The sequence below is a fragment of the Tenrec ecaudatus genome, chromosome 14, assembly GCF_050624435.1.
Source record: "Tenrec ecaudatus isolate mTenEca1 chromosome 14, mTenEca1.hap1, whole genome shotgun sequence".
Classification (NCBI taxonomy): domain Eukaryota; kingdom Metazoa; phylum Chordata; class Mammalia; order Afrosoricida; family Tenrecidae; genus Tenrec; species Tenrec ecaudatus.
In genome coordinates, this window is record NC_134543.1 from 105774292 (window position 1) to 105786459 (window position 12168).

The 12168-nt window shown below is 47.5% G+C and overlaps 1 protein-coding gene across 2 annotated transcripts in view; it reads right to left on the reverse strand.

Annotated features, from left to right (window-relative positions):
• The window catches only part of SPG11 (SPG11 vesicle trafficking associated, spatacsin), a 75320-nt gene that overhangs the window by 6225 nt on the left and 56927 nt on the right, over positions 1–12168 (reverse strand). For both annotated transcript variants that reach the window (XM_075530505.1, XM_075530506.1), the window contains exons 31-38: positions 8774–8913; positions 7856–8051; positions 7376–7513; positions 6008–6141; positions 2712–2819; positions 1264–1432; positions 745–833; positions 395–550 (exon numbers count right to left, since the gene is read on the reverse strand). In XM_075530505.1, coding sequence (XP_075386620.1) covers positions 395–550; positions 745–833; positions 1264–1432; positions 2712–2819; positions 6008–6141; positions 7376–7513; positions 7856–8051; positions 8774–8913 — 1130 coding nt within the window. The remainder of the gene's footprint in view (positions 1–394; positions 551–744; positions 834–1263; positions 1433–2711; positions 2820–6007; positions 6142–7375; positions 7514–7855; positions 8052–8773; positions 8914–12168) is intronic.

The following is a 12168-nucleotide window of genomic DNA, read 5'->3' on the forward strand; positions in this document are numbered from 1 at the left end:
GGCTTAAAACCTGAGAATGGCTTGATGAAACACCAGCTCACTCTGTTGGAAACTGAAAAGGTTGATTCCCTAATCACCCATCCCTTTTCTTTGTTCAAGGGCTAGATGGGCCTCCCATCAGCCTATGCTAACCTGGGCGAGCCACTCCACCCCTGGGGCCAGGAACTCCTTGCAGGACCACTAAAAGGCGGGTGCTGCTCACTTCCAACTGTCTCAAAGCCTAGGCATCAGCATGGGGAAAATGAGTCAGTACTTGTCCTGATTCTCCAACACCTTTGTCCAAAAAGTAAGTTAATGAGAAGGCAGTACTCAAAAAAAGGCGGTATGGTTGGTTATGAGAACTGGAGACCTTGGACAGATCACAACATCAAAGTGCTGGTTAGCGCTTTCTTACCTGGTAGAACCGAGGTAGGGCCATGATACAGTCCATCAGCCTGTGTGGGCCCAGGTTGATGAGCATCGTATTCTGGCCAGTATTGAGAAAATGAATCTGCAGAGTTATCAACTTGGTGAGCTTGTGACAGCGCAGGGCCTGTCTCACGCAGAAGTCCTGGGGGAAGGGGTGAAAGGGAAGACAGGCAGAAAAGAGGAGTCGCCCCTCGCTGGCGTGCTGGCTTTACCCTCCAGCAAACGACAGAACATTGGCAGACAGAACTCCCTCCCCAGCTTGGAAGAGCCCAGGGACAAAGGATTCCTTCTATAGATACAATGCCCCACGGCTGCTCGAGGGTGAGCTCTGGTCACCTTGGCGTAACTCTCAGCAGCATCCAGCATCAGTGTCAGGGCTTTCAGCAACAGCTGCTTCAGCTTGTGCCCATCCTTGAGGCTCTCCTCTGCAGGGAGGGGGGAGAGAGGAGGAGGAGTCAAGGCTGTTGTCACCCCATGCGGCTGTCTCATGTAAAGGCTATTGGGCCAGAAGCGCACATAGTGGGAGAGCTAAACTTCAGTCTGCAGTAGAGTTTGATGCGCTCTCTAGTGCCCCCTATCCCGAAACATTAAGGAAGGCTCCCAGTGGACATCACCTGATGCCTAAGTTCCTTACGGGTGATAGCGGGGATGCAGAGGCTATGTATGAATCCCAAGAGGTACACGATGCCTTCCAAGACCCATCCTCTCCTATCCACCCAGCGGGGGCCCTGCTGGATTACCAACATCCACCCCAGCCTCGACCATCCATTCTCCTGAGCTCTTTCCTGCCTGAGCCCTCAGATCCCTCGTTGGCGAGCATCGCCGCCCTTGGCTGCTGCTGTGACCTCTGCTCACCCCACGGCTGAGACTCGATCAATTTCAGCTGGATGCACGCAGCCGCCTCGTGGTTCTCGCCGATCTCGCGGCACATGCTAAAGCACAGGGCGATCATGTTGTGCTTCTCACTGTCCCCGGGGCGGCAGCGCTTGATGTACTCAAGCAGGGCTGTCTTCAGGGTGCCGCTCTACAGGAAGGAGGGACACAGTCTCAGGCAGGCAGGACCGGCATGCTGTCCTGAGGACGAGGAAGCAGACGTGCTCTGCAGCGGACCCGGTCGGTAAGCCCCTGCCTTCCAAGGGCACACGTGCTTGCGTCTAGCAATCCCACTCCTATGGGCAGAGCAGCGCAAAGCACCGAGAGGCTGTTCACAGACGACTGCAAGCAGATAACGGGAAACGATTCAAATGTCCAAAATGAGGGCAAAAGGATGGAATAACTGGTGACTTAGGAAATACTCATGATACTGTTAAGCTTTAAAAAAGTTCTTATCTGCACTGCGTGTTTTGTTATGATGTTTAAGTATGTATGTGTACATGTTTACGGGCACATGTATGAACTGAGCAGGGGCTCTGACATGACAATGGACAGACATGACTTTTTTGGTGGTCCATTTTCTAAGTGTCTTATATTGAATATGTGTTAAATTGTAATAAAAAATAAACAATTGAATATTTAAGCGCAAAAACAAAACTGCCTGAAAACGATTTTAAAAATTTGGGGGTGGGGGAAGGGGAAGGTAGTGGCGTGGGGCTTCAAGGTGCAACGATCCCAGTGTCCCCCTTCGTCCTGCAGGCTCTCTCCTGACAGGCCCAGCATGGAAGGGCTTCATCGGCTGCTGGGCCCAAATACCCATGAGCCGAAAGTACACTCTTTGGTTTGTCACGCTTCAGAGGGGAAATAAGCTAAAGCAGTGTCCTAGTGAATGACTTGCAAAGAAGCTGTCTTTGTCCCAGTAAGCGGAGCCCTGGAAGCCTCCCAAGTAGCCCCCAAGGTGCTCCTGGTACAGGCCTATGCAATCAAGTCCTCTCTCAGCGGCTTTTCGGGTGCATGAAAATCCCTCTCCTGCTGCCTCGCTAGGTCATAGAAAGGTCCACCAGCCTCAGCTGGACAACCCAGTGTCAGCAGTCAGAAGCTAACTCTAACCCTAAGGCACTGGGTCAACAGTGTAGGGCAGGCGTCCTCCAACTACGGCCCTTGGGCCACATGCGGCCCACCAAGGACATCTATCCGGCCCACTGGGGGTTTTTGCTCCGTTTGTGTTTTTGCTTCAAGATAAGATATGTGCAGTGTGCATAGGAATTTGTTCATGTTTCGTTTTTTTTTTAAGCTACAGTCCAGCCCTCCAACGGGTCTGAGGGACAGTTTAAAAAGTTTGAGGGCCCCTAGTGTAGGGTTATTCCTGAGAAAAATAGAGACCCTGCAAGTTAAGGGTCCTCCCTGTGCTGCTAAAGCCTCAGACCTACCGGATCCAGCTTCTTCCTCATCAGCACCTCAAAGTAGTGCTTCTTATGCAGCAGATCAAATATGTATGTCATCTCGTTGTACCTTCCAATGCCAGTAAGGAGACGCACCTGAGGATGGAAGGCAAGGCAACGTGAGCATCACCTGGAGTTGCCCAGAGCCGGCCCACCACACTCAACACACTGCCTGCTTCTGGAAGCCCAGTCCCAAGTTCAGCGGTCTCCCTCTCATGGGTGGACTGGAGGCCGCTCCCCAAAGGCTGAAGTACCATCCTCCAGGGTGGCACTCCTGCCCCCATTACATCTTATTAGGTCAGTTCAAGTCCAGAGAATCTGGGGAGATGAGGCTTGAATTGTTGGCTCCTTTCGAGGGAGGTGTGAACCTTGTTTGGGGCGATGCAGCTCCCGTGGCCCTCAGAAAGTGAACCTCCATCGGGGTGGGGGGGAGAAGGGGGGGGTGTCAGTCCCAAGCATGGCAGGCATCCTTTCTGCTCTTCAGTTTGAAATGGAACTTGTATGTCACTAAAGACTTCGAGCCCACTTCACGTTTCCTTTTCTCCTTTTTTGACCAGATTAACAGTTAGGTCTAAGGGGTAAGGGATCTGCAGGGTTTTGCTTTGCTTTAATTATTTTTGTTTTATTTTCCACCGTTTAGCCCTCCCATTTCTTTGTAACCCCACTCCCATCCTCCCCCTCACCCTATTCCGACCCTGTCCCTGCCCGCCTTACAGTCATCAGTATCTTGTCTATTGGTGCCTGGACCACATTTACTCTGTTTTCCTTATAACAATGATAGAAAGTAATCCAACTTTGTAAGATTGACTGAGTTTGCTAAGCATAATGTTCTCTAGTTTTGTCTATGTCTTGTGGTATTGTAGAGCATTATCTTTGTTTCTTATTGATGCATGTAATTGTCATAGCATGACTATACCATAGCTCTTTTATCCATTCTTCTATGGTTGGAGTTTTTAAGTTGTTTCCATGTTTTTGCTATTGTGGAAGTTGTATATATATGTCTGTCTGCGAGGATAAGCTGACCCGAACATCCCCCGAGGCATCTAATAAAAAACTGCATTTAAAATGTGCTGAAAAACTCAGCTTATACTCGAGTAAATCTGGTATATGCCCAGTATTGGGATCCTGGATCACAAAATACTTGGATTTGCATTTATTTAAGGAAATGCCAAAAGCTTGGGGGTGACATGTTATCTTGTTTTAATTAGTATTTCTCTTATTGCTAATGATCATAAACATTTCTTCCAATTGTTGGCCACCTGTAAATGGTCTTTGGTGAATTGTCTATTCATGTCTTGGGCCCATTTTTTCATTTGATTTGTGAATTTCTTGTTAAGATGTTATAGTTTTCTATACATTTTGGAGGTGTATTTATTTGATTTTTTATCACTCTTTTTTCCCAATCTGTGGGTTCTCTTGAGTTTTTTGATGAAGTCTTTTGTTCTGCCTCAAGGTCCAACTTCTTTGTTTTGTCTTCTGGAGGGTGGATATTTCCCTATGTTCTGGTAATGTGTTTATACCTTGTATTAGGAGCCACGTTTGTCCCAATATTTTCATTGATGGTCTTAATAATTCTCTGTCATATTTAGATCTTTGATCCATCTTGAGTTTGTTTTGGTGCAAGATGTGAGATATGGGTCTGGTTTCATTCTTTGACATCCATTTGTTAAAAAGGCTGCCTGTGGCCCACTGGGTGTGCTTTAGTTCTTTGTCAACAATGAGGTGGTTACAGGTACTGGGTTGCACTTCTGGGTTTTCAAATCTTACTCACTGGTCTTCACATCTGTTGTTGTACCACTACCAGGCTGTTTTGGTTACCGTGGATGTAGGTTTTATGGTCTGGTGTGGGGGGAAGTCAGCTGCTTACAGACATCCTCCCGAGGGCAGTTAGTCACCAGACTATAGGTTAGGCCTCGCTCCCTGCTACTGGGGACAATAAACTATTCCTCCCTGAGGCCTGTGACCGAGCGTTCTCATCCTACCAATAATGCTCTCTAACAACTGAGTCAGGGAACAGGCCAGACTGACTCTGTGACATCCAAAGTTAAGTTATCCGCCCATCTTATCACATGTATACCTCCGATCCCTCCTCTTACTGTTGCATGTATGTCCCTAGACCACCCCCTCTCATTACTGTATTACCTACAGCACAACCCCTCCCTGTGATGTATGTCCTGACCTGCAATTAGGGGGCTTGCACGTCCCCGGAGAACATAAAAGGCATGGGCTAGCATTAGAGCTCTCCCTCCACGTGGACCAACGAGTGGGGTTTAGGTGAACATGTGAGCATGCTACCATAAATCGTGTCTGACTCCGTTTATTTCAATATTTCACTTCTATCTCTCATGCTCTCTATAACTTTACCATGATCTTTACTTATTATCGCTGTACAATTGCGCCTACCGGACCCGTAATGATGTGTTAGGGGCTGGCTTCCCCTGACAGTCTGGGAGAGAGAGATCTTTTATTTTGTTTTTAAATATTTATTTATAGTGTTTTACTTATTCTAGGTTTTTTCCTTTGCATATAAAGTTGGTAATTAGTTTTTCCATTTCTTTAAAAAATTATGGTGGGATTTGGATAGGAATCTCACTAAATCGCTAAAGTAATTTGGGTCATTATTGACATGTTCACAATATTGAAGTCTGCCTTTCCAGGAACAAGTTGCCTTGTTCCATTTATGTAAGTTCCTTTTGTTTTCTTGAAGTAGTATTTTGTAGTTTTCTTTGTAAAACTCTTATTTCTTTGGTAAGATTTACTCCTAAATATTTCATCTTTTCTGTAGCTATTGTAAATGGTATTGTTTCTTTGATATCTTTTTTTCCCAGTACCATCATCCTTAATGTACAAGAATCCAACTGGTTTCTGTAATGTTGATCTTATAGCCTGCTAAGCTGCCAAGTTTCTCAGTCAGTGTGGGCAATTATTTAATTGAATCTTTGGGGGTCTCTCTTTATAGGACTGTACTGTGTGTAAATAAAGAGGTATTTCTTCTATGCCTCTGTGGATAGGTTTAACTTCTTTTTGATGACCTGTGGCTCTAGCTAAAACTTCCAGTAGAGCAGGTATCCTTTTGCTTTGTTTTTTTGGGGCAATCAGGCTCTGAAAGACCCCTGGAACAAACAGATGGTTGACTAGACTCACCCTCCCAGTAGGTGACCGTCTCTAGGTAGACAGCTATCTAACCCTGCACTGAGGCCACATCAGCTCTGAGCTGATCGCAGCCTGTCTGCTCCTCTCAGAAGTGTCCTCAGGATGGAGGTGGGAACCGAGGGGCTACTTACCACCAGTCCGTACTCCTCACTGGGAGCCAAGTGGCTGTCAGTGAGCAGCCGGGCGGCCTGCAGGACTCGCATAATGCCCTCCATGTGGCAAGTCAGAGTGAAGCACTGATGGGCCAGGATCAGCAGCTCTGTGGCTGGGGAGGGGACGGAGGCACAGTTACTCTTCGTACAGGATTGTGAGCCTGCGTCAGTCACTGTCTGAGAGAGAAGGCTCTCACACCGGAGTCCCTTTTGGAATCCCTGACTTCAGCAGTTCTAGCTCTGGACGGGCCCCCCATGTTGTCTAATGTACAAGTTTCCCCCACTACCTGAAAGCAGAGCGTTCTTGTGAAATCTTTCTAAACAGAAGTGAAGTCGAGCAAAGAAACACTCACCCTGAACTGAACATTGGAAAATTCCCAGAGCTAAAAAAGAACTTGGCCAAATTATACCCAATAACACAAAACCTACACTATCAATAACACATGGCAAACGCAGGAATGGTATAAGTACACAGCCTCTATGTGGAAGAATTCTACTGCTTCTTAGTTAAAGCCCCGAATACTAAGCAGAAACAACAACCTGGGGACAGCACTGATCCCGGGAGAGAGCCTGGCAATGTCACACTCTGCGGGGTGTGTGTTGCCTCTTTAAGAGCTCGCTGTCAAACTACCTCTGAATGCTAGTGTTATTTTTCGTAAAAGTGAAAATCCCTTTGGATTTCTTTCCAATAACAAATTAGAGGCTAATGCAGGGCTTTTACAAAACTGGTGCAAAGTGAACTTTTGCAAAGCAGGAGGCAGCTGTCGTCTCAATGACAGGGATTAGTTCTGTCCTCAAAGAGAGTCACACGGTGCCTGCACAGGCACCACAAATGAGAACAGGGGCTTGTTCTGTAGAGAAGCTGGTAGGGGAGTGAAGGGTGCCCCGGCTTAGAGCTCAGCAGAGGGTCTTGGCTAACCCAGTGCCCGATGGGACTGGGCTAGGGACAGGTTTGAGACCATGACACCCTTAGCAATCGCTCTAGGTACAAAAGGAAAGACAGACTGGGGATAAACCCAATGTCGAGGACAGGAAAGAGGCTGCCATCAAAGAACCGACCTACGTTTGGGATTCCTCACTTCTAAAGCAGACAGTAATAACCATTCTGTAGGGCTATGTGGGAATAGAATACGATAACTGGGAAATATGAAAAGGTTACCTTTTTGTGTGATTGAGAGTGTTTCCCCTTATTTCCTAGAAGTTCTTCAATGAACCTATTGTCTTTTACCAAGAACTTACAAACTGGGCTCAGGGGAGGGACAATGATCCCCAACGAGTTGGGGACCAACTGACTCTGGAAACTGTTAGGAGCTGGTGCAACTCGTAAGAAAACGGCCAGCAACTTACTGCAAGACAGTTCGCCGTGGGGCACAGAGGAGATTTTATCCAGCAACTTCATCCCCACGAGGGTGCGGTCTTGGCACAGCATGGTCAGCTGCAGGAACGGCTGGCTTTCCTCCGCAGGGCTGAACATCAGCTTGTGTCCTGAGTGGAGAGAAATGGGGAAGGCACTGGTTCGGCCATGAGAGCGGTTGGAGAGAGCTGAGAGCCCCTGCCAGACATCCCTGTCAGACCTGAGTCAGGTGTTCCTTGGTGTGCCCTGTGGTCACTGACAGGGCGGCAGGCCTTCTCAGGCTCAGAGCAAGGCACAGTTACTAACACAGGCTGACATAATTAGAAAACACAAAAGCCACCAAAAAAGGCAAGGTGCTCACTTTTCCCAGTGTCACCTGGATATGAGGGCACCTGACAGGAAAGCCAGGGGCCTAGCACCCAAATCCTGAATGTTGAGAACCTGGGAGACTGGGGAGCCCTGGTGCAGGTCACCTGCTCCTGATGGGGTCAGCAGCTCCCGCGTCACCTCTTCAGCCACGAGTTCAGCCACAGTGTCCGGCTTGAGGCCCTGAGTGCTGATGAAGGCCTGGGCTCGCTTACATCGGTCAGGCTGCTGAGAGGTCAAGATTGCCCGGAGCACGGACTCCCCATCCTGGGTGGCAACCTCTGAGTAGGAACAGCCCAGCTCCTAAGGAATGCAAAGGTTAGGGGGTTAGGGGGGCGGCAGTGAGCTCCAGACAGCCCTTCTGAGATCTGCTGTGGAGACCCCATTGTTCTCTGAGCAGAAGGATCTTGCCCAGGAGCAGAACCCCTAGAAGAACAAGTCCTATTCCTAATCCTTTCCATCACTTCACCCGGGAGCCGAACGAACCCAAGCATAAAGACCTTCAGAAAGCAGCCGACGATGCTCCTGTTGAACAATGAGCTCTCCAAAGCCCTACAGGAGGAGTGCAGAAACAAAACAGAACCAGAAGCCAAAGCCAGCGCTCCTCCTCCCACCGCACGCAGCGAGGTCTCTGTGCTCAGCCAAGCAAAGGGTTTCACTGCTCGCCTGTTACCGTCCCCAGTCGCTTTCCCTCCCAATTAGCCTGCAATTTTCTCCCCTGGCCAGTGCCCAAATTCCATTTTATTTGCTGAAACATTTGTTGGGGGTCTCGCAAAGGGAAATAAATCATCGTGGTTATCTCAGGGCTGGAAGGACCCTCATGGGCAAATCGCCCTTCACAGACGAAGAGCCAGAGGCTCACAAAAATCCACTGCCTTTCTAGCTTCTGGGTGGTGAGATGCAGCCAAAAACACCGGCCTGTTACCCAGGTGACCCAGTGACACCACCACTGCCCTGAAGTGGTGTAGGGAAGCAGCTCTGGGGGGCCCCCAATCCACCTCCTCTGCCCCACCCCCGGCGCATACCTTGGCGAGTTCATGCAGACACAGGACCCGGCGGCAATAGTTCTTCCCGTGCACGCACTTGCCAGTCAGAGTTTCCAGGTCAGCCGCCACTCTGTCACTGGGAGGCGCCATCACAAAGGGCTGATGGCCCAGACTTGAAGCTGGAAGCATATACAGGACTGAGGGGAGGCTAACCTCTGCCTGCCTACCCGCTCCCCGTGGCGCCTAGCCTCGAGGTGTGCTCTGAGAGCGAACTCTGCCAGCGTCCCCCTGTGGCTTTCTTGTCCCAGGACAGCCCAGCCCCAAAGATGCCCACCTCCACGCGCCGCCCCCATCTCCCGTCATTTCATATACATCACCAGGTCTAGCCCTGCCCTGCCGGCTTCACTCATTAGCCTGCCTCCCCACTCAGATCTTCCTAAAGTGCAGAAATTGAGGGCTGTCCCAGTGCATGCCTTAGTAAAATTAAAACCCTGTCCTAATTTTTAAAAACATAAATGTATAGCAACAATGAATTTCTAAATACAGCATGGGATTGCCATACAGTACAATATTCTGCACTGTAGAAATGGTCAACCCAATCCACAGATGGGAAAACAACAAATAAGCTCGTTTTATCAAGAATGGAGAGATTGTGAGCCAGCTGCCCCAGGACTTGGGTTGAGGTGGGATTGACCGACTTTTCCTTTTTACTTTATGCACTGCTGTGTTGTGCCATTTGTTACACTAACCTTGTAATTTTTTACATTTAACGTATTCAGTGATAACAAGAGTTCTTTAAAGATCAAAAAGTAAAAGGCAGCTCAGACATCTCCCTGCTTTAAAAGCCTTCTAGGAGCCTCAGTGGCAGGCATGGTAAGATGGAGCCTGCGCTCCCTCCCCACCCACCCACGGGGCTTGACCCCGGACCGGATCAGCATGTTCACAACTGCGGTGCCCTGGGGAAGACTCCAGATCTTTGAGTATCCGGAAACAAGCAATTTTACCACTTTGTTCCCCCTGCCCTAACCCTGGGCCCACCGAGATGTCAGGAGTTCAGAAGACCCCGTTATACTGGCTCAGGAGCAGGAAAGGCGGTGTGCCCAGTCAATCCACTGGTGGGCGGCAGAGGCCACAGCACAGACCGCTGAGAGAAAGACAGGCTCTTCTGATTGGAGGCACTCTGGTCCCAAGATAGTGGAGGTAGCCCCCCTTAAGTTTCAGCTCTGAGTTTCCATCAGATACTAAGGAGGCCCAAAGGAAGTGATTAACATTTTTAAAGTGCTAAAGAAAAGAACTCATGTTTGATCTAAAAGAACACCCTTCAAGAGTGAAGAGATGAAATTCAGACATGCTCTGACAACTTACCACGAAGAGGGTGTGCTTCCAGCATCACTGAAGGAACCCTCCCGCCAGAAGGAAAGAGACCTGGAAGACACCCGGGACACCAGCGACGGAAGAAGAGCACCCACACTAAAGATCTCCATAAACATATGAGGCTATTCGTCTTTTGAGTTTTAAAACGGGCTTTTCTGTGGAAAGCATCAACAATAGCAGAGATACTAACAGAACCAGACCAAAAATCAGGGGAAGGTATAAAGTGATCTATATGGTGCCAAAGTTTCTATTTTCCACTCCAGGTAGTAAAATATTGAGTCTTAGTTTATAAAGAATGGAAATTGCAATCTCCAGAGCAACCAATTAAAAATACCATGCAAAAAAGAAAATTGTGGATAAAATAATTAATTAATGTGGTGAAGAAAGCTGATGGTGCCCGGCTATCAAAATATATAGAGTGCCTGAGGTCCTAAAGGCTTGAAGGCAAACAGCAGCCATCTAGCTCAGAAGCAACAAAGCCCACATGGAAGAAGCACACCAGCCTGTGTGACCACAAGGTGTCGGAGGGATCAGGTATCAGGCATCTAAGAACAAAAAATCCTACCTTTGTGAATGAGAGGGACTGCAGACTGGGGACCCAAAGCCCATCTGTAGGCAACTGGACATCCTCTTACAGAAGGGTCTCAGGGAGGAGAGGAAGCCAGGCAGGGGCAGTGTAGCAACGATGAAACATACAACTTTCCTCTAGTCCCTAAATGCTTCTTCTTCCCCCCCACTATCATGATCCCAATTCTACCTTACAAATCTGGCTAGAACAGAGGATGTACACTGGTACAGATAGGAACTGGAAACATGGGGAATCCAGGACAGATGATCCCCTCAGGACCAGTGCTGAGAGTGGCAATACTAGGAGGGTGGAGGGAGAGTGAGGTAGAAAGAAAGAACCGATTATAAGGATCTACATGTGACCTCCTCTTGACAACAGAAAAATGGGTGAAGGGAGACGACAGACAGGGCAAGATATGACAAATAATAATTTATAAATTATCAAGGGTTCATGAGGGAGGGGGAAGGGAGGGGTAAAAATGAGGAGCTGATACCAAGGGCCCAGGTAGACAGCAAGTGTTTTGAGAATGATGATGGCAACAAACGTACAAATGTGCTTGATATAATGAATGTATGTATGGATTGTGATAAGAGTTGTATGAGCCCCCAATAAAATGATAAAAAATTATTAAATGCTAAAAAATGTTCACATAACCCCAAAAAGGAATGAATAAAAAAGTTCTTCAGGGAGGGGGGAGCGGGGAGGGAGGGGAAAAAATGAGGAGCTGATACCTAGGGCTCAAGTAGAAAGCAGGTGTTTTCAGAATGATGATGGCAACATATGTATAAATGTGCTTGACACAACTGATATAGGTATAGATTGTGATAAGAGTTGTACGAACCCCAATAAAATTATTTTAAAAATGAATGAGGGCAACTCATGTATAAACATGCATGATTCAACTGATGTATGGATTGTGATGAGTTGTATGAGCCCCCAATAAAATGATTTTTTAAAAAGAGTTCTTGAAAACCCATAACCAAAAAAATACCAAAAATTCACTCAAGGTAAAATAGTCCTGGGTATTCCTAGAATCATTCAAGAAATTGAAGTTAACAGCCTGCCCCAAATGTCATTTCCTGGCTTATTTTTATTGGTAAGTTCTACTAAATATTCCATACCGCATTTTCCAGAAAATATAAAGAGAGAATGCTTCCCACCTCCTTTACAATGAAACCAGTATTATTGATACCAAAACACAGAGCAAAAAAAGAAACGCACAGCAATATCCCTCGTGAACGTAGATGGAAAATCTTCACCATTTAGCAAGTTGAATTCAGAGATACATAGATATATATGCCACAATCAAGTGCTGCAGGTCAGGTTTGATATAGTTAAAAAAAAACCAAAGTAATCCATCATCCTAACAGTCTGATGAAGAACAACCACACGGTCATGCCAACGGACGCAAGAGAATCATTTGACAAAATTCCACACTCCTGACAAAACTTCTCAGCAAACTCAGAATAGAGGGGAAAATCTTAAAAATGAT